The following is a 21,910-nucleotide window of genomic DNA, read 5'->3' on the forward strand; positions in this document are numbered from 1 at the left end:
GTAGTGTAAGCCTAGGCACACATCTTGTATGTATGCTCTTAATTAACAGATGCCTTGGTAGCATTTACCACAAGCAAACCTCAATCATGAGTGCCTTGGAAAACTTCCATGCAAACCACTGTTTGCAAGCTGTCGAAATTAAATAATTGTCGGATGTTATCGTCAGTCAAATTCTGCAGCCGATATTCTTCAGCTGGTCAAACCTACTATTGGACTATAGAAATACTCTCCCGGTCGCTGTGAACGAATCTCTTACGTCACACTAGCAGGTGGTTCAGAATACGGTGGCCCGATTGATCTGTCTATCATCGGGCTCCACGTCAAGTCCGTATTTATCAAATGCCAAACCGATAACATAATATAACATAACTTATAGGTGGCAATAAATAGCAGAGCAATAAAGAAAGGACTCATTATCGAGGCCAGGATGCCTGTCACGTGCCTACATCTTGTCAGCGCGTGCTGGTGCCGTCATTTTTATGGGCTGCCTCTCACCACCTTATGCTCCACTTACACCTGCAGCCCATGGCGGCCGTCCTACGCTTCATGCTGACGAAATGGCGTCCTGCTGCCGCCGTGCAAGTGGTCCTCGGTGCTAACACGTCCTCGTGAAAAGGGCCCACTCGGAGCTGGTGAGATGATAAATGCTATTAGCGGAGGGCAGCTGCTCCAGTCTCATCTATTTCCACTTCCGCCATCTCACACCAAAGCACAGCTGGAAGAAACGCGGCCCCCTCGCAAGACGCGCAGATGTTAACAGGCCGGCAGGATATCTCGAAAAATTTCAGGAATCCTGGAAGTGCTGAGTAAACTTGCTCGTCTCAGCCCGCACTGCCGCCTTCACATTCCTCCTCAGCAACACTATCCCGAGCGGGTGCAGCGGAGGGCAGTGGAGGGCGGCGAGCCGCGACCAGGAGAGCAGGGGCGAGGCCTCCTGCCTCCCAAACAATGCTAATGAACGACGGTGCTTAAAAGTGCCATCATTAATAAGCTGTCTCTGTAATTAGGCTCCAAGCAGATGCTGATCTGAATAAAGGTGCACATTTCAGACCCGAGGAAGCCGGCCCACCCCTCTCCGCCACCTTTGATGCGTTGAAGGATTTGCATACCGAAATCAGCAGCAGCAAAAAATACTGCCCTGAGCCATGCACAAGAAATATAATGTACGAGCAAAACCGCAGGCTGTATGTTGGCGAATCACATGTCCGCCCCGCACATCTCATCCTTTCTGTTAATTAGGTGGAAACTGTCCGCCATGTTTAGGTGGTCTTGTGTTACTGGTACACCATGGCTTCCACAACAGAACTCACACGCCCGTCTATGTTCACCTCCATAAGGTATGTTTAGCACTCGTCTAAGCAAAATATGGCTGAGTTGTCCCTTGAGGAGAATTGTGAGTATATTTGGAAAACAAAGCAAGAATATAAGTATATTTGTGTAGCTTTTATTTTGTGTGGTAGTTACAGGGGCCTGCTAAATAAAGTGCAGTCCGTGTTCGGTTACCGTCAATCGAAGGCCCCACAATTCATTTGAGTAGCATTCCCAATTGCAGTTTACCACAAAGACACAATTTATGAGACACGCTCTTACTACTCTACAAACCAGTAATGCATAATACTTTAATGACTTTATTCAAATAAGGACACTTCACTTAGGTTTGTAATATCAAATATATTGTCTAACGGGAATATCATGTCTTAAACATTATTTGCAAAAGTGTCATATCGTTGGATATAGATTTTCCATGAATAACTTCAATGCGGTGCCATTTAGAAGAAGATAATAAGTGAGACCGTATTCTCTCTGCAATATTATGGTACCACAAACATACAGGTAGATCACTCGCCAAGACGTGCAAGAAAATTTAATCATAAATTGAAAGCACTTTTCCCTGGGATCTGCCCGTGAATTTTGGATTTCAGTTTTGAAGGTGTCACGCCTACATTTGATGGTAAAAAGAACTTTTGGGAACAAGTGCATGACTGAACCACAGGATTCTCTTCAGAAGATCATTACTGTGGGCACTGACCTCCTGAGTGCATAACTACTTTTTCAAGGTGGGGGCCCATTTTCTTAAAAACTCATCATTTAGCTCTGGACGCATTTGCTATATTAATTAGCCATAATAGAAGGTTGCCACCAGGAAGGGAGATCTGTAAATGTGATGATTAGAGTGACAAGCGGCTCTCGTGTTTGCCTTTCATAGATGTCAGAAAATGGTATGGTTTCTGTTACAGCACTAATGAGTTCATTCTTGGACTCGGGCGTCACTTACACCTGGGCACACACAAAATCGGCCACTGAGATCCTCCTGTGCACCTTAAGACGTGTGACACATACATCTCAGGTGAAGCCGCACATCACCAAGCGAGCTGAAAATGTAAGTTCAGAGCTTTAAGCTTATTTACTGCCTTCTAAAACATTCGTTAATGGACGTGAAAATGCCACACATTGCCATATGATTGTGAAATTGGTAATTAAGCAATCAGGTACTTTTAATTATGTAAAGAGACAAGCATGCCTTGATATAGCCGAGTTGTCTCATCTCGCTCCAAAGCAGAACAACAAAGATTTGGATATTCTCTCATCAAAGCTTGGTGCATACAGTCAAAACAAAGCATCTTCCTGAAGACAAAAGGCAAAATAAAATAATTAGCAATTCAGGAGACGGTGGAGACCAACTGAAGGCTCAAAATGTCCCTCATCTTCAATGTTTTGAGGGGTTTAGAAAACGCAAGAGGGATCGAAAATGGTGCTGCGGCTTCACCTTTCAGATAATAACTGCTGAGTTCAGCCGTGGCACAGGAAGCATAAACATCATTGAAATTCAGAAGCATCCCCACGAAGGAGGCCGCCTCAATTGGTATGCAAGTGATGCCCGCTGGAGCTTGAATACATTATGAACTTGCAGCATGCTAATATGCCATGCTATCATAAGCACCAGATGGAACAGTAGGCAATACATGTCCCATCAAACCTCAGGAAGATATATTAATGTCCCAGTGATGGGATTGTGTGTGCTTTTAACTGCAGGCCTTTGCTCGCTGTCTCTTGACGTGTCTTAGCATTAAGTCACCCAGCCCACTTCTCCACAGGTTCATTGTTTGCGGTAGGCAGGACCCGGCTCGGTGACTTCAAGTAAAATGATGGCACCCCCTGCAGAATGTGAAGAGGGGCCCCTCAGTCTCCCATATCTCACAGATATTCATTGGCCTTGGGCAGAATGGGGCCCCTGTGAGAGGTTTGGGGACACCTGAAGGGATGGGGGCCCCCCTGAAAAACAGGGGATGCAGGGGCCTATATTCCGCCCCTGACGGGGCTCCATTCCTCTTTCTACTTACACATCAGGTGTAGGGCACAAGGTATGTGACACTCAGCTCACTGCCACATGCAAATAACACGTGCTTGCACACACATGCGCATACACAAGGAAATATGAGGAGACAAAGGTGAGTGGAAAACAACCGCTTTGTTGTGCGCCAGCTCCACTCTCTTTAATTAGACCACAATAATGCACAGTGGCTTTGCTACCAATCAGCATGATTCAAAACACAGCCATAAACCTGCTATTATGTGATTTAGATGTTTGGGGGTGACATGCTGTGGCTAACTCTACAAGGCTGTAGTGGCCCTTGCGGCTGCATGCCACACAAGGTGCCATAAATATGATGTGTACCATAAGCTTCCCTTAGCTACTGGGTGTTCTTAGGTGGTCTAAGGGGCAGCGGGAACTTACTGAAATACAAACCCTTGTTCCATCGCTTTTCACTCATTTAATCAGCTGGTATACTTTGCACAAGGTGCCTCCTGGCCTTGTAAAGAGAGTATGCAGACACTTGCCATGCGAATCAGCATTTCTGTGTAGTTGAAACCTTGTTATAGATTATTTTTCAATGGAAAACAAGTTAGCCCAGGGATGAGATCTAACAATAGTTTTATAACCACTCCCAACAATGCATTTTCAATACTCAATTTGTTAAATATTTAATTGTAAGTGTTGTTAACAGGAAGGTAATAACCACTCCCAAACAATGCATTTTCAATATTCAATTTGTTAAATATTTAATTGTAAGTGTTGTTAACAGGAAGGTAATAACCACTCCCAAACAATGCATTTTCAATATTCAATTTGTTAAATATTTAATTGTAAGTGTTGTTAACAGGAAGGTAATAACCACTCCCAAACAATGCATTTTCAATACTCAATTGGTTAAATATTTAATTGTAAGTGTTGTTAACAGGGAATGTAATCAGGCCTATTCTTTTAGCTCATTGCACTGCAGCAAATAACACTATGTTACAGCTTCTTCTGGATTCCCCGCCATGAAAGATTCCACTCAAGATGCCCCAAAAGATTTAATTCTCAATCGTGTCTGACTGCTCGGTTATCACAAAATATTGACCAGCTCCTATGGATGATTAGTCAGCTTGCAGGCCAGGGGGAAATAGTATCTCGTCATTGCTTACCTCTTTTAACCCTAAAACCTGTTCACTTTAATCATTCCACTGTGAGTGACGACTTGCCCACTTTGTCATGTAACCACAAGGGGGTAAGGCTGCATTTATGTTTGAGGCTCTCTGTGGGCGTGATTCTAATCACACAAGGGGTTTTGCTTGCACTCAGTATTGGGAGGGTGTGCATTTAAAGAGAAGGTCTGGGAATCTGGTAACAGCCACATATTAACCTCACGTCCTTTCTTCTTTCACATCTTTCTGTTCTTTCACATCCAGTTTCTGTTCTAAAACAACTTTTTTGCCTCTCCTTTTTTAGTTTTGAACGTGTTAACTTTAAATGTGCACAACATTTTTCACAATTGTCAAATTTTTAATCACAAATTACAGTTCCCAGCCTTCCTTAAGTCTGGGGGAGCTACAACACCAGCAGCACCCCTAGTTTCAACTCCAATGAATCATATGCCATCTATACACCTCAGGGCTTTCGTTAAAACCACCATCCTGAAGTGTCCTCCTCTAGCCTTTGTGTCCACCGAGTTTGAATTATGAATATTTTTAAAGTGCAACTGGTCACAGCCAATGACAACTGATATTTAGAAAATATAGGGCCTGATTATCATCTTGGCGGATTTGTTTACTGTGTCACACACAAGACGGATATCCAGTGCCTAATTTAAGACAGTGGTTTCTGGTACTCAGCATTAGAACTTAATTGACAGCACCGACACTTATGACAGTCTGCACTGTTTATCTAAATTAGAGATTAACACAAAAACAGTTGCTTATTATTTCAATGAACATTAAAAATGACTAATATCTTCTGCCCAAGCCATTATTGTACTTTTGGGGTCTGGAATAGTCTGAAATGTCATACTTTGTAGGGTGTGTTGATTAGTAGTTGTGTTGTTAATTCTGTCACTGGTGGCACACTTGGGGCAATGAGTAGCGCAAGCGTCCCCTGTATTACAAGTTCCATTATATCCTATGGAACCTCTACTACAGCAGATGGCAGAGCTGTCACGTTTGTGACAGAGTATCCCATTCGCCAAGATCGTAATCAGGCCTTTAGTCTTTGGAAAATATTTAGAAATTCAACAGAACATAAAATTGTATCTAAGTACAGAATGTCTTTCACATCATCCTACCTCACTGTCTGAAGAGAAGGGCAGAAGCCACATTCTGCGAAGGAAATGAGACATATTGCCATAAAAAGTTTATGGGAAGCCACACACTATTTCATGGTGGATAGTAAAGCTGGGAACCATTATTGTTGTGCCTGAAGTTGCAAATTAGAAATATAGACAGTGATAAAAAGCATCAGCATTCTTAACACGATACAGTTTTGTACCTGACAACCAAACAACATACAGACATTAACTGTGGGACAGTAGTTTTCAGCCAAACACAAAATCTCTTTCCAGAATATATGAAGGTTGGGTATGCTGTATTCTTGGGATGCCCTTGACCTGCAATTAGTTGAAATAAAGTAAATATGTTTTCGCTCTCTGCCTCAACAAGATTCTCTAGATTTCAGGCAGATTGCATGTTGTCATTGGGTGTATAGACATTTGAACAAGAAAGTCTGCATTTTAACGTCACTGAACCAAAACCCTTGCATAAAACTTTTCTAAACTGATTTCAACAGCAGAACCAGAATTTGGAAAGCCAATAGGTCTGGCAATAACTGCTGGACTCTCGACTTTGATAATGTTTGCTTTTTTATGGTTTTTGGAATGGTTTTTGTTCAGGGAACGGTTGAGCCCTTACCAATATATTAAAAACAAATCCTTGGCTAAAATCAAAAATATTTTTGGGGTCTCGAAAAGCACACATTGACATAGTAGTATACGGCACTCAACGGAACGACCTGCATCTAGTCAAAGAGCAGAATACGTCGCTCACAGTTAAGTTAGCCAATGGTTGAAGTGTGCTAATCCACTGTCCCATCATGAATGCTCTAATGAACGGAAGATAAATGTAAATGACACAACAGCAGATCAATGGATGAAGAAAGGTGCCTGATATCCTGTATAAGTTAGTATATTTTATATGTTATAGAATTTTACGAAAATCAAGATGCCTTGGCTAACACCTGACCTAAAATCAATGATTGCATGGATGAGTATCAGAAAAAAATATATAAAGAAATGCACCTCAAAATTGATATTTACAGTCTAATTAATTATACATCACATAGAAGACAACATTGAATCACACTTGAAATGGATATAGAAATACACATATATAAAGAAAATGCTAAAAATACACGCCTGACCATCTTGTGAATATTTAAAGTTATAAACCTTTGCCAGTCAGGTCCTACAAGATAAAATATACCTATCTATGCATGACAACAATGTGCAGGAGCGTATGTGTCACATATTGCAGAGGTGAATAGCTTGTCATGCCTTGTTGACTGACTTCAGTAAAACATGACACAAGTGAATATGGAGAGAATAACATGTGAACGCTGTACATTGTCACTGCTCGCTCTATGCGGCAAATCCTAGCTCTAGTCAAGTAAATAAACTATGACATAGCTAGCCTACATTACTGGCCACAAAATCTAAATAAAACTACAGGAATCGAATTGACCTTACTAGAAAGTACTCCTATTGTAAGTCACATAGCAGTGTTATATCATCAGTTTTATATGCCAAAATGGGCAATGCCTTTGCTGACACGTCATAATCACGCGTGTCTGTGGAATGGCAATTCAGTATCGTTGTCACTCATCACAAATAAACTTCTGCGCCCAGGACATACTTACACCCTCGCACAATTAAGTACAAGGACGACAACAGGAATGCTGAGCAGAATCCCTTTAAACTACAGCAGACTGTCACAAAGCATTTGGCCCCAAACATTCATTAGCACACGATAAATGTGATATATGATCAGATGGTTTCTTTTTCACATGTTGCTCTGAAAGGCCAGTATTTATTTTGGGATTCATTTTTTTGCAAAAAAAGAAAAAAAATTTGGCAAACAGCTCCGCCATAAAACAGCTAGTAATGTCTCTGCACTGTCAGAAAAGCCTTGGAACTGATTTGGAGGCAGTTGGCAGGATGCGTATACATCCAGTAGGGAGTTCACTAATTTATTTGGCAAATAACGGCTACTGCTGCGAATGAGAAAAGGACAGAAAGTAAGTTGTTGATTCTAGGACTCGATATGCATTTTCAACTCTAGACTTCTGCCATTGGAACACACCTCAACTCCAGTTGATAATAGAAACAACGCAAGACCATCTGACAGTGGAACACAACTCAAGACCTGCTGCAGCTGGAACACACCTGAAGACGTGCTGCCGTAGGAACACACCTCAACTCCAGTTGATAATAGAAAAAAATGCCAGACCATCTGACAGTGGAACACAACTCAAGACCTGCTGCCACTGGAACACACCTTAACTCCAGTTGCTAATAGAAACAACGCAAGACCAGCTCACAGTGGAACACAACTCAAGACCTGCTGAACTGGAACACACCTGAAGACGTGCTGCCGTAGGAACACACCTCAACTCCAGTTGATAATTGAAGCAACGCAAGACCGTCTGACAGTGGTACACAACTCAAGACTTGCTGCCACTGTAACACACCTCAACTCCTGCTGCTAATAGAAACACCACAAGACCAGCTGACACTGGAACACAACTCAAGACCTGCTGCCACTAAAACACACCTCAAGACCTGCTACCGTAGGAACACACATCAACTCCTGCTGCTAATAGAAACACCACAAGACCAGCTGACATTGGAACACAACTCAAGACCTGCTGGCACTAAAACACACCTCAAGACCTGCTGCCGTAGGAACACACCTCAACTCCAGCTGCTAATAGAAACAACAAAAGACCAGCCGCATTTTGAACACAACTCAAGACCTGTTGCCACTGGAACACACCTCAACTACAACTGCTAATAGAAACAGCGCAAGACCAACTGCCACGGGAACACAACTGAAGACCTGCTGCCACTGGAAGACACCTCAACTCCAGCTGCTAATAGAAACAGCACAAGACCAGCTGACACTGGAACACAACTCAATAACTGCTGTCACTAGAACACACTGCAAGACCAGCTGACAGTGGAACACGCCTCAAGAGATGCTACCGTAGGAACACACCTCAACTCCAGCTGCTAATACAAAACACCACAAGACCAGCTGACACTGAAACACACCTCAATACCTGATGCTGTATGATGACACCTCAACTCCAGTTGCTAATAGAAACAATGCAAGACCAGCTGACACTGGAACACAACTCAAGACATGCTGCCACTAAAACACACCTCAAGACCTGCTGCCGTAGGAACACACCTCAACTCCAGCTGCTAATAAAAACAACGAAAGACCAGCTGCCACTTGAACACAACTCAAGACCTGCTGCCACTGGGTGACACCTCAACTCCAGCTGCTAATAGAAATAGCACAAGACCAGCTGACACTGGAACACAACTCAAGAACTGCTGCCACTAGAACACACTGCAAGACCAGCTGACACTGGAACACAACTCAAGAGTTGCTGCCGAAGGAACACACCTCAACTCCAGCTGCTAATACAAAACACCACAAGACCAGCTGACACTGGAACACAACTCAAGACCTGATGCCACTAAAACACACCTCAAGACCTGCTGCCGTAGGAACACACCTCAACTCCAGCTACTAACAGAAACAGCACAAGACCAGCTGCCACTTGAACACAACTCAAGACCTGTTGCCATTGGAACACACCTCAACTCCAACTGCAAATAGAAACAGCGCAAGACCAGCTGCCACTGGAACACAACTCAAGACCTGCTGCCACTGGAAGACACCTCAACTCTAGCTGCTAATAGGAACAGTGCAAGACCAGCTGACACTGGAAAACAACTCAAGAACTGCTGCCACTAGAACACACTGCAAGACCAGCTGACACTGGAACACACCTCAAGAGTTGCTGCCACTAGGACACACCTCAATAGCTGCTGCCACTAAAACACACCTCAAGACCTGCTGCAGTTGGAACACACTTCAATCCAGCTACGAATAGAAACACCACAATACCAGCTAACAGTGGAACACAACTAAACTCCAGCTGCTAACATAACACACCGAAAGATTAGCTAACATTGGAACACGCCTAAAATCCAGCTGCCACTAGAACACACCTTAATCCAGCTATTACTAGCAAACACCGCAAGTTCAGCTGATACAGGAACACACCTCAAGACCAGCTGGCTTTGGAACACACCTCATCTCAAGCTGCTACTAGAACAGAACGAAAGACCAGCTGCCACTGGAACAGATCAAAAGATCAGCTGACATTGTAACACACCTCAAATCCAGCTGACAATGCAACACGCCTCAAGAACAGCTGCCAATAGACCACACCTTAATCCAGCTACTACTATAAAACATCGTAAGACCAGCTGACACTAGAACACATGTCAACTCCAGCGGGTAGCAAAAAACACCATACAACCAGCTGAGACAAGAAAACATAGAAAGACCAGCTGAATAAGGAAAAAAGTTCAGAACCATCTAATCTTTTCCGACATATTTAATTCTATTAAACACTAAAGAGAAACTAATTTGCCAAATTAACACAGGTTGTTTCACAGAGCAGATTACTAAAGGGTATTGTATCCTCTTCAGCATACTTGAAAAGTTTTCAATTTTGTGAACACTGTTCTTAATATGTCAGCACCAAAGGCCAGCTATATACACGCACATGCAATATTTTACAACATACCAAGGAAACTAAATATAAAATGGCTGACGTTGTCTCAGTTACTTCCTTAAATAACATTTACCTAATTTAGGACATGTTTAACTTATTTTATGCTGCTACTAACTTGCCACCAATTAAGACCACTTTAATTGACTAAAACTAAATCGAAAATGTATCTGCAATCTCAAAGTGTGTATGATACCTCTGCTTTGCAGATCTGAGTGAATAGCAGAGTAACATCTGCAAGGAAGCTATCAATTAGCTTGTTAATCAAAATATATGGTGACCACCTCAATAAGATGCTTCTCCATTAGAGACTGAGCAGTCATTCATTACTATTAGAACTGTACGGTTACAGAGACTCTTCTGCTCTCCTCCTCCCAATCTACCTTGCAGCAGTGCTAGGGCTGAATCAATATTCAGCTAGATTCTGCTCACTGAATAAGTGATAGCAGTCAGGTGCGAAATGGCTTATAGGTCAAAAAAAGGAGAACTAATCCACACAGGAGCCTTCCACCCCCCTGACCTACTGGGCTCCTCCATCCTCAAATATATCTGGGCGATCTATCTATTGCTTCTGACATGGCACAGCCAAACCTGCTAAAGCTACCAAGAGAGATGAGTGGATTTCATTACAACCAGTACTGAGTAATGAGCCCACGCCTCACTTGATCTGCAAGTGATTGTAAGTGAATTGAGATTAGCTCGGGGAGTCCGAAATCATGCCAAAGGTGATCCCTAGCAAAAGCAGTTTTCTGTGTAGATGGCACCACCAGAGGTGTGAAACACTCAGGTAAGTACAACTAGAAGCTTAAAGAGCAAAGACAAGAATGGAAGAGAGGTGTCTGTGATAGGCAGAGTTGGTACTGTTGAGTGGAATCTGCTAAAGACAGATTGCAGTGGATTTAAGAGTTTGCAAGAGGACAAGAGGGTGAGACAGTCCGTGTCAGGGGTTCAACAACTATTTTTAGGATGTTACAGAAGTTGAGATAATGAGGGTTGTTGGAGAGGGAAAAAGGGGACTGAACCACTAGACACCAGACTATTCTTCGTGCAGCAGTTCCTGACTCTATCAGAATACTCTCCATACGACTTTCTGATCCAAAGAATGACCGAATGGTCTCAGCTACAAGTCCCGGTTTCCTTTCCCAGTTGAATGCACACAGGTCCAGTCTAAAATGGTTTCCAATGACCAGATGCACAACTGGAGCTACATGAGCCCAAGTCTACAAAATCTTTCATTCGTTGGCCACATGATTGCAAGCTAAATATGTCTGAAACTGCATGTTTTTTATTTTTCTTATGGGGTACTTGGACCCTCCCAGGAAAGTGCTACACAGGGGCAAAGCTTTGGGTGGGGGGTGTTTGGGGTGTGACACCCCCCAAATAAATGCATTCTTGGCTTAGTAGTTTGGTATGGGGCTCTGGGTCAGGTCTGCTATGTCTGTGTGAATTTTCAGTGTTGGCCGAGAATAAAAGCCAAAAAAGTTTCCTTTGATGCAAAGCAAGAGAGAGAGCGATGTATATTCAACAGGTGACTGAATTGTTAAAGGTGAAACCAGATTGCCTGGAATCAATACCGGCTTCTTTGCTTGTCCAAACTGTGTGATAAAAGCAACATTTTTTTTTCAAAGCCTCCTTTTTTTAAAATCATATATGAGAGCACTTTTAGGTACTTGAGTTCAGGATGTGCACTGTACAAGCGCCTCTTATGTTTGAGTTAATAGCCTAAAACGTTGTTCCATCTATAATAAGTGTAAAAGTAATATTTAGTTTTTACATGACAACTGACTTGTCTCTTAGTTCACTAAGGGCATAGTCGTTGGAGGGGTGCGAGCCATTATTGTTTCTTTGATCATGTTTAAAAACTATCCCTTTTAATAATGTCTATACCGTGATATAATCTGAGGTACTAAGAAGAAACACTTCTGCATGTTAAAGAAAACCACGTTTTTTTATTTTGAAGAGACTGCGTCATATATTGACATTATGTTTGTTGTAAGAGATACATGGCAAGCATTTTCATGGCTTGGGGATGCACTCTCAAAGCCAGGCCAGACCGTTGGTTTGTCTCTGGTTTGGACTGCCCTTCAAATATGCTATTGCGCCCACCTATATTTGTAATTCACGCTTACTACACAGGGCCATCAGTCACCTGATAAAAATGATTTGTAAAAGGAGAGGGCTCAAACTATGGAGTCCTGCCTACATGCACCAATTTGACAGCTCTACCACTAAGGCTTCTTGTGGCACAGACAAAGAAGGGTGCGTGCAGTGAAAATACTTTTAAAATAAGTGATCCCAGGGTACAAACACCAGGCCATTGTGTTCTATGTGACCGTAATCATGAATTCTATTGGAGAACTTCCAGGCCCAGTTAGAATACGCAGAGGCATAGTTTCAGGGGGGTTCTTTGAGGTGTGACACACCCTAAATGCATTCTTGGCTTGGAAGTTGGGTCTGTGCGCTCAGAGTAGAGTCTGTTATGTCTGTCAGTTTTTCTTGTTGTTCTCCTTATACTGAGAGCTGTTTAATTTGTTCATTTTTTGGAGTGGAAACTTAAATATATGGTGAGTGGTTTACCAAAAAGCAGTAAATCTGCATCCATAGATGTACTCCTTGGATGAGTGCTAATGTACTTATTTTTGGGCTTTAAACAAACCTTGCAGTAGGAGGCTTGGAAAGCTGTACCGGTCTCTGGTTTCCAAGCATACTATTGACAATTAAACGCTCAAACATTGATAGGATAAATGCTTGCAAATAGTCTAACCAGTGACAATTGCTGTATTCAAAAGCCCACCGAATGCAAATCACTACTGACCCTGCTCACTTTTTTAGTGTTTTTCACATCATGTGTGGCTGCATTATAACATGTGATCCTGCTCCTTGCTTGAAACTGATCGTGTATGTTTATACAGTAGATCATATCATGCAACAGTTGTGCAAAGTATAGTACACCAGAGCCACTGTGAGCCCGCCGAAACTGGTTGCACCCTTTCGCAGACTTACTGCTTGCTCTTGCAGTCAGAGCCCCTGCTTCTACTAATGGGTACATGGAACTCTAGCTGCAAACCATTGTTGGATTGCACAGAAAAATATTCTCAATACTAGCCAAAACCTGTCACTGGAGAAACGAAATGTATTATAGAGAAAAGGCTTGTGATGTGGTCATTAGAAAGAGATTTTATCTTAGAATAAATGTACATTATAAAGCTACTTCCCTGTTAAATTATTTGTCTTCTCATCAAACTGTAAAACTTTCAGGTGTATGGTGCATCAGAAGGCGTGAATTAAATGGATTTCACAAAATGGAGGATTCTTTGTAAAGACTGCTTGACAAACTGGTTGTCCTTCCAAATAGAGTTCAAAAATTGTTATTATTAACCCTTTTCTAAATAAGGGTGTTTTGTCTACATCTTGGTCCTCGTGGTTTATGACACCCTTCAATCCCATCTTACATGCCTAAGCACCATACTTTAGGTTATGAAATTCACGAACCAACTTCTGGAAGTGCAATTTAAGTGTAGGTTTATGGTTTAATGATGTCCATTCTGGTTGAGCTAGAAGACAAAACAGGACAACTGGGCAGAAAGTGTCATTGGATGTTAACAGGTCATCTGCTCGAGGGGGGAGTTATGAAAGGGACTTGGTGCGTGATTTCTTCCTATGTGGTTTGGTCAAACCCCAATAATCCCATATCCAAGGAAGTGCACTCGGAGAATCCGACGCATTACACACTTTGGAAGCATTGGGGCCAGATAGCTTAGCAAGATAGAATAAAATATGTCATTACATATTTGGATATGTAATTGGATTATTTCAAGTATTAGCTGCTTGGTTTTTATTAGCATTTATTCTTTTCCTTTGAAAAAGCGACAGAAAATGAGCTAGGTGCTAGCTAGCCTGTCTGATGTGTTTAGAAATACAGTGTTGTTTGTGGAAAATGCGCAAGTTTTTTTCGATTTTTTTATGTCACCTGAATACGAGTTTCGGTCTGCTATCCACATTTACGTGAACTGCAGCACAAGGAATACCCGGAAAAGTTCTGTGTTTCCACTCTTGAAGCAACTGGTCACTAACATGCAGACATACTGGAAACTGAAAAACAGACTTGCGCACAGTGGCTTTGAAAGGCAACTACATTTTCAGCAGATAATAAAAGGGCCATGTGCTTTACAATCAGAATTGTGCTGTTTTACAACCACAGAACGCCAGCTAATGTATAGTTCTGCTAAATGGAAAATGCAGCAACATTCAAAAGAAAAAAAAGTGGGTCTGGCGGTGGGATGATGGATCCATTTCTGCAGGGACCTTCCCAGCTCCATGCAAGCCCCTGAAAATATCACATGGCGCGGCCATGTGTTAGAAATTACAGCCAGTTAAGTTCTCTGCTAAGAAAAATATGTGGGCAATTTATGAAATGCACTCCAGGATGGAGATGACTTAAGTAAAACCAGATTCTGCAAACAAATCCATTTCTGAAACATGAACTTAATACAAAAAAGAACAGATTCAGGCACATCTGGAGCCCAGGAGCAGGGAAAAGGGTGGTCTGACCTAATGGCGGGCCATCTTCTGAAAGAGGAGCTTTCTTCAAGGGCCGCTGTGGCTCTGATCGCGGATTGTCCTTTCAGGGAAACAGCTTGTCACGGTGCCAGGAGCCAAAGTCTTCTGCAGGCAGGCGTCTGCTTCCTTGAGAAAATCACACACTGCCTTTCAGAGCTGCTTTATGTATCATAGAGATATGTGTGCGGATTAAGCCATCTCCGTGGTCACGTTAGACCCACATGTCAGCCTCATTTCCCACAGTCCATGGGGCATGCGTTCCTTTCCACACTATCACCCTATCAAACAGCATCCCCACTCACGTAGTTCTTGGGTGCTAAGGACATGGCTTTCGTCCAAATGTGTACCCCCATAACTAATAATTCACTCCTCACACAGCCCTTCAGGCCATGGTTATATATTTCTTCCATGACTATTACCCTATAAAAGATCTGCTGCGTCTCCCACAGTTCTTGGGAGTAGTGCATATGGACATCACCCCAAACTACTTTGCAGTAATAGAGCAGCACCTCTCAAACAGCCTTCTTCCCGAGCTGCCCGGCAGCACTGACCATCATCATCATTTCCACAGCACTTACAGCCATGGGCCGCGGCCTTCCACGGCCACGGCCTTCTTACCAGGCTGCTCACACTCCACGGATCATCTCTCTCGAACATCCCATGAGGGCACAGGGCATAGCTCTCTTTGAAGACTACTCTGCCATCAAATACCAACCCCGTCTCACAGAATCCTTGGAAGCTCGACATATGACCAGCCCATCTCCTACAATCCATGAGGACAATGGTGACAGTCTTTTTCAAAATGCAGCACCCTCTCGTCATATCTTCTCATCGGATGGAGCAATGGGGCACGGCTTGGACTTCAGGATACACCACTTTAACAGGTGACCACGTAGACTATGGCCTTTATAACATGTGACAGGGCCTATATAAAGTGCATTTCCATACCTCAGAACAATGCTTCTTCTTTTCTTAATTGTTTTTTATTTATTATTGGAAATAAATTCAAATGTCACAGCATACAGTCCAGGCAGAGTTTCAAGGCGCTTCAGTAAGGCAATTGAAACAGCATGAAATGAACTCTCAACTCTCCATCCTTTCATTAGATGCTCTGTTCCTCAGAACACTCCCAGTCAAGAAGCAACATCACTTGTGGTCACAGAGTATGTCCTGTTTCCCTTCATCATGGCATTTTCTCTATCCATCTCTTGAATCAATGGCATACAGTCCAGTATACTGAGCCAAAAGCGGTCAGTCCTCCCCCTGGTGCCTGTGGTCACGAGAGATGACCTGCGTTCCAGTTCACTTCCCCAACTCAAACCACCTCTAGCCACCCAACCCTTAGAGGCATAACTAGCACCTCAGAAAGCTCTTCGACCAAAAACTAACCCTGCTCACAGGTCTTGGGGTCTAGTGAACTGGACTTCTTTTCAGACTGCCACAACACAACAAATCCCCTAGTCTCCCATAAGCCTTGAAGACATGCTCCTGCTCAAAAACCCACAAAGGATGGGAAGATAAAGAGTTGGTCACTGGAATTGTAATCTGGAATCCCTAAATGTCCCCTCATCAACTCTGGTAAGGAGAGTATGATGTTTGCGTTGCTCCACCAAACACAAGAGCAATTTATTTATAATAAATAAAGCAGGTAGTGAACATCTTATACAACAAAAGTAGGCACGGTATTAGTGGCTTCTTTGATGTAATTCTCCTATAATAAAATATGTATGTATAGATGGATGGATGGATAGATAGATAGATAGATAGATAGATAGATAGATAGATAGATAGATAGATAGATAGATAGATAGATAGATAGATAGATAGATAGATAGATAGATAGATAGATAGATAGATAGATAGATAGATAGATAGATTGATTGATTGATTGATTGATTGATTGATTGATTGTGGGTGTGTGCATGCGTGCACACACAAGCATATATGTATTATTACGATAATACAGCATCACTAACTTGAGAAATAATGCTTATTTTTGTCTATTTCAATATTCGAGTTTCTTTACAAATGCTGGGACCATTCTCACAAGACCTCCTTAATAAGATTAGTCTGCAGTTAAATCATTTTGCCTAAATAACTTCTACACAGCATATAAACAGCATGAGATAAACCATATAAACAGTTCTACTTTGAGTAATATAGTATTGATAACTGTCTTTGGTGGAGGACGGGATGAACAAAGCACTTGAGGTTCCCCCTTTCATAGCTCATGGCTCAATAAAGGTAATAAATAACACATCACTCTCTGCGTGTCTGCAGAAATATATCATATGTGTATTTAACATCAGTGTAGAAGTGCATCGCTGAGTGCGTCGCGGTACCTCATTCTCACAACTGCTTGGACCCATGGGTGGACTCGCATCCACCGGCCAGCAATGTTTGTTGCATGAAAGCACTCACAAAGCTCAAGGGGTAGTCTGCCCAGCAGAAGGAAAGTGTGGATGGCACATGCCCTTGTGCCAGTCTGCACGGGGGTGCACTGCGTGGGCTCTCGCCCACAGCTGTGGAAGATTTCACAGGACCCCTGTTGGGCGGGTGGGGGGGGTATTAAACTGCAACACACTCTGCGCGCTGCCATTTTAGGGAAAAGCCACGAATGTAACATTAGGCCTTACACAGTAAGAATAGCCAACATGGCAAAGGCGTGCAGAGTCAGAGGAGTGTTCCGCATTCTGTCACCCCGGTATTGAGGGCACCTGGCGCACACTGGTCAGGGTGGAGGGTCTGGTTGACCTTTCACGGCTTGCTGCCACATCACCCACACGTGCTCGTGTGCCAGGCGCGCTGCCCTGCTGGCCAAGGCCAGCACTCGTGCTCAAAGCAAACAGGAGACCCCACTGGGGTGTCACAACCCCCAGCGTCAACAAACACCGGGCCACCCGTCCAAAGACAAACATTCCGGAGACAACTGCCCGTGCCTGCCGTGCACTTGCTGCCAGACAGATCGGGTTTCAAAACACCAGCTGCTGGAGGGCCACAGGCCCTCGGAACTGGGGCCGAGGGCCCCTCGTGACTGCCAGCTGTAGATGGCTCGCCCATCTCCGGCTCACGGGCGGTGTGTGCCCTGCCCGTGACAGCTCCCTGCCACCACTCTCCGTCCCCAAACACTGCCAAACACAAGCGGACACCGCAGCCTTCACTAAGCCCCACTGGATGAAGCTTCTGGCGCAGCAAGCGGTTACGGGTGTGTTTGTGTGCATTGCCATACTAGCAGAATTAGATGCCCCAGAACCACTCTTCCTCCAGTGCCCCTTCGTGGGGCCCCGCTACTGACCCCCACTGCGCCACCAGACCGAAGAAGCCACACTACATGTCTGTAACTTGCTTCCATCACATGCTTTAATCTGTACTCCGCCAAAGCACAAAGCGCTGAGAATGCCATTCATTCGCTGTCATTCTTGGCGCTACACAATGCAATAACAAATGTATATGGCCATTGATTCGTGCAACGAGTCCACGGTGCGTCAGAAGGGCAGTAAGCTATCTGTTATTTCGGTCTTTGCTCTAAGGGTGCTTTCCTACATGGCCACGGAGCTCCGATCAGAGGGTTAGTGATGCATTCGGTAAAGATCCCTTAACTCCACCGGCACAAACAGCTATGCCATCTGCGGGAAAGGCATGCAGATATAACGCGGAAACCTACATGAAACAAGTCTTTGCTCAAGCGGGGGTCCCTCAAATAATGAAAGCCTCTCCGACGCATCGTGCCGTCCCCTCACCGCAGCCCCGCCACGGCGCACCCCGGAGCGTAACCACAGCACACCCACAGACACACAGCGGCGGCTCACTCACCGGGCATCCTCGGACGCACCGTGCTCCCCTGCGCAGGGCTGGCCGGGGCAGTGCAGGCGGCTCCACCGGGTCTCGGAGCCCGCAGATCCGGCATGGGGGGAGGGCCGAGGCGGGGAGCTGGGCCAGCCTAGCCTCGGGGAGCGGCAGCAGCAGCAGCAGGCTGCCAGGCGCCCGCCTTCGCCGCGCAGAGACAGATGGAGAGCTGACACCGCCGATCGCACTTGGAGCAGAAATGTGACTGATGACAGGCGCACATGTGGCCTTGAACCCAGCCCCGTCTCTTCAGGCGGAGCAATGACAGCGAGGAGTGTGTGCGGGCAAATCACAGGCGCCCGGCTCCCCTGAGCCCGGCACCGGCTCCCTCCACCTCTCCCCGCAACTTCCCGGGGACCGGGGACAGGAAGCCGAGTGCTGCTCAGCAATGTTTAATGCTGAATTATTCATGCCCTCCAAAGTTAACCCTTCTAATCGCCGATTAGATCTGCCAATTTGTCTTACAAAGACATATAGTTCGATGGACTAATACACCCCCCGTATCCGCCCCGTCGCAATACAAAAATAATTACTGGGAAATTACTGAGATTCGCAGCAACTTTTTGTTTGCTTGGTAAAACCGCGTTTGTTTATTTACGTGGGAATATTAAGGCTGCGTCTGTAAACAGCACGTTTTAATGATTTTTTTAATACGACCATTTGTCCCGGCGAACAAAAGTCTCCCGTCCGTCCCTTTGTCGGCTTTTTGTGCGGCATGTGCGGCGCAGTGGTCACTTACGCGCAGCCACTTATTTCTCCACAGAGCTGGCGGCCCCCTGGGCCTCGCCATTGATGGGCTGTAAACACGTGCCCCGCGCTCCCCTGCCTTAGCTGACGGGCCCGCGGAAGATGAGGACTGGGCCGCCCTGGCACAGCCCATCCCAGGCGCCAAGCCACCCCGTGCCCTGGTTTCTGCGCACCCTACGCCAGCCCCCCATGCCCGGCTGGGCTCGGCGCGCGCGCCTAATCAGCTTTAATGGACACCATGATACATAAAGTGCCAGCCTTTGTTGCAGAGTCGTATCTCGCGCGGGATGGCGATTTTCCTCCCAGCGGTCGCCGTTGAGTGCTTTGTGGCAGCGCCTTGCCTCGGAAGAGAAGCATAGCCTGGCTGGCACGCCTTCCGCGACAGGCCAGATACAGGGACGGGCCAGCGGACAGCAGCTTTTATGGCATGTGTTTGCCTCCTTCCATCCATCTACCTGCCCAAAACTCCACCCATCCGTCCATGCACTCCACTGCGTATCCACCCACCCACCCATCCATCGGCCATCCACCCATGTACCCATCCACCCGACCACAGAGAGAGAATTAGCAGTGCTGGGAAAAGTTAAATGCATTTATTGGATAACACATATGAATGAGAGAGGGGCGAAAGGGGAGGGAAGGGGTGGTCGATCGAGGGATTGAGAAGAGAATGGCGAAAACGTGTGGTAGAAAGAGAGAGAGTAAGATAGAGAGAATAAGGAAAAGGCGTGATAAACGGAACATTAAGAGAGTCAGGAGAGGGTGATAGAGATGGAAGAACAGGGGTGTCCTCCGCCCAGAAGCAGTGAGAGAGGCGACCGGATGCAGTCACCGACTCCTCGCCCCCCTGAGCGACCACGCTGTTCCAAAGCCCTCCCAAAGCAGCTCACCTCACCCAACCCTGCAACAAAAATCCGTCAGTGTCAGGGTGGCGGCCCACATTTCACAAAGATGGCTCTGCCCTGTCACCATCGCGATCGCGCGCCCTATTTATGAGGCCAATCCCGCGCTCATCATAGTTAGCCGTCCGCGGTAATGAGCGCGCGATAATGGATGGCAGTTTAGTGAGAGCCAGCCTGGTGGGGCCGGGTGCCAGCAAGCTTCACAGAGCTTCCTTTTATAATCAATTAGCCGTGTGCTGGGGGAACCGGAGAGAGGCGCTCTGTCCTTTCCTGCCCCTTGCCATTCACTTGGAAGGATCAAAACACTGGCAGGTTAGGGGGGGGGACGAAAATATTCCCCACGTAGGTTCACTTTTCACACTGCCCTCCCGAGGAGGTCTCATTGAGAGTGGAACAGAGGCTTTGTGTTCCTTTTCGTGCTCAAAGAACCAGGGTCGGACTGGCCTATCGGGCAACCAGGCAGTGCCCAGAGGGCTGGTCAGAATGGAGAGCGTGTGGGCCGGTTTGGGGGATTCTGTGGGCCTGTTTAATAGCCTGCTGTGCCGGTTTTTTACTGTTGATGTCCCTGATATTAAAACAAACATCGTCTTCAGCAAGCATGTGGGGTTAAATAGCTTGCAAAAAAATGTACGCAGCGTGTCTTTACAAGTTCAAAGTTCATTTTGTAAGCATGGTCCTCTTTTTTTGTTTTAGCTAACTAACTAACTAATGGGCGGGGGGGGGGGGGGGGAGGCACTATTGTTGTGATGCATGGGACTATTTTCTGTCCCAGTATGACCCTGAAGAGATCCTTGGCGCAGTGGATAGTTGCACATACACTCGGCCCCCAGAGAGCCTCCCCATGGAAGATGGCCAACCCGAGGCAGACTCCTCAATACTTCCTCAGTCTCAATCAATCAGTCACTTGTAAATCAATCAATCAGTCACCTGTAAATCAATCAATCAGTCACTTGTAAAGCACACTACATACCCGCGAGGGTCTCAAGGCGCTGGGAAGGGGGGGCGCTACCGAACGAACAGCCAGGTCTTGAGTATCCTCCTGAAGGTCAGCAGGTCTTGGGTCTGTCGTAGGCTCAGTGGGAAGGTGTTCCATGTCTTGGCAGCGAGGTGGGAGAAGTATTTCCCGCCAGTGGTTGCTCTTCTATGCATCCAGCTCCTGTCGCAAGCAACTCAACAGTCAACTGGTCTCGTGGCCCCAGCACAGGCCCCTTAGAGGCCCAATGGCCTTTAGCGCCCAACTTAGACTCTTCAGCAGTCCATTGGGCACCAGCTCCGGCTCCAAGCTCCTGAGTCAACGCCCGACTCCTCAGCTATCCGCTGGTCTCCAGATCCTTCCTCCCTTGCCTCCAGCTCCAGCCCATGGCTGCTCAGCACTCACCTGGCCTAGTGACGTCTTGGCACACTCCCAGCCTCCATCTCACAGCCCAAGTGCCTCAGCCTTCCCTAGTCTCCATGTTCTGGCCTACGCGCGTTAGTCTTCCCTACTATCCAGCTCCCAGTCCAGCCACCTCCAGATTCCCTAGTGTTCAGCTCTCAGTGAAGGGTCCTCAGCACCTCATTTGCCTCAGCTCCCGGGTGAGAGTCCTCAAGCACTCCCCCGATCTCCAGTTTCCTTCAGAGGCTTCCCACTGTTTATCCAGTCTCCAGCTCTAAGCCCAAGGTTGTCACAGTTACC

The 21,910-nt window shown here is 45.5% G+C and overlaps 1 protein-coding gene across 2 annotated transcripts in view; it reads right to left on the reverse strand.

Annotated features, from left to right (window-relative positions):
- RUNX1T1 (RUNX1 partner transcriptional co-repressor 1) overlaps positions 1-21,910 on the reverse strand; it is a 164,598-nt gene that overhangs the window by 58,783 nt on the left and 83,905 nt on the right. The window contains exon 1 of one of the 2 annotated variants that reach the window (XM_086965985.1): positions 18,554-18,908. The exons of the other annotated variant lie outside the window; for it this stretch is intronic. Within the exon in view, the coding sequence (XP_086822111.1) occupies positions 18,554-18,647 (94 nt within the window). The 5' untranslated portion in view covers positions 18,648-18,908. Of the gene's footprint in view, positions 1-18,553; positions 18,909-21,910 lie in introns of those variants that run through there. 2 annotated transcript variants of the gene reach the window in all.

The sequence above is a fragment of the Lissotriton vulgaris genome, chromosome 4_1, assembly GCF_964263255.1.
Source record: "Lissotriton vulgaris chromosome 4_1, aLisVul1.2, whole genome shotgun sequence".
Classification (NCBI taxonomy): Eukaryota; Metazoa; Chordata; class Amphibia; order Caudata; family Salamandridae; genus Lissotriton; species Lissotriton vulgaris.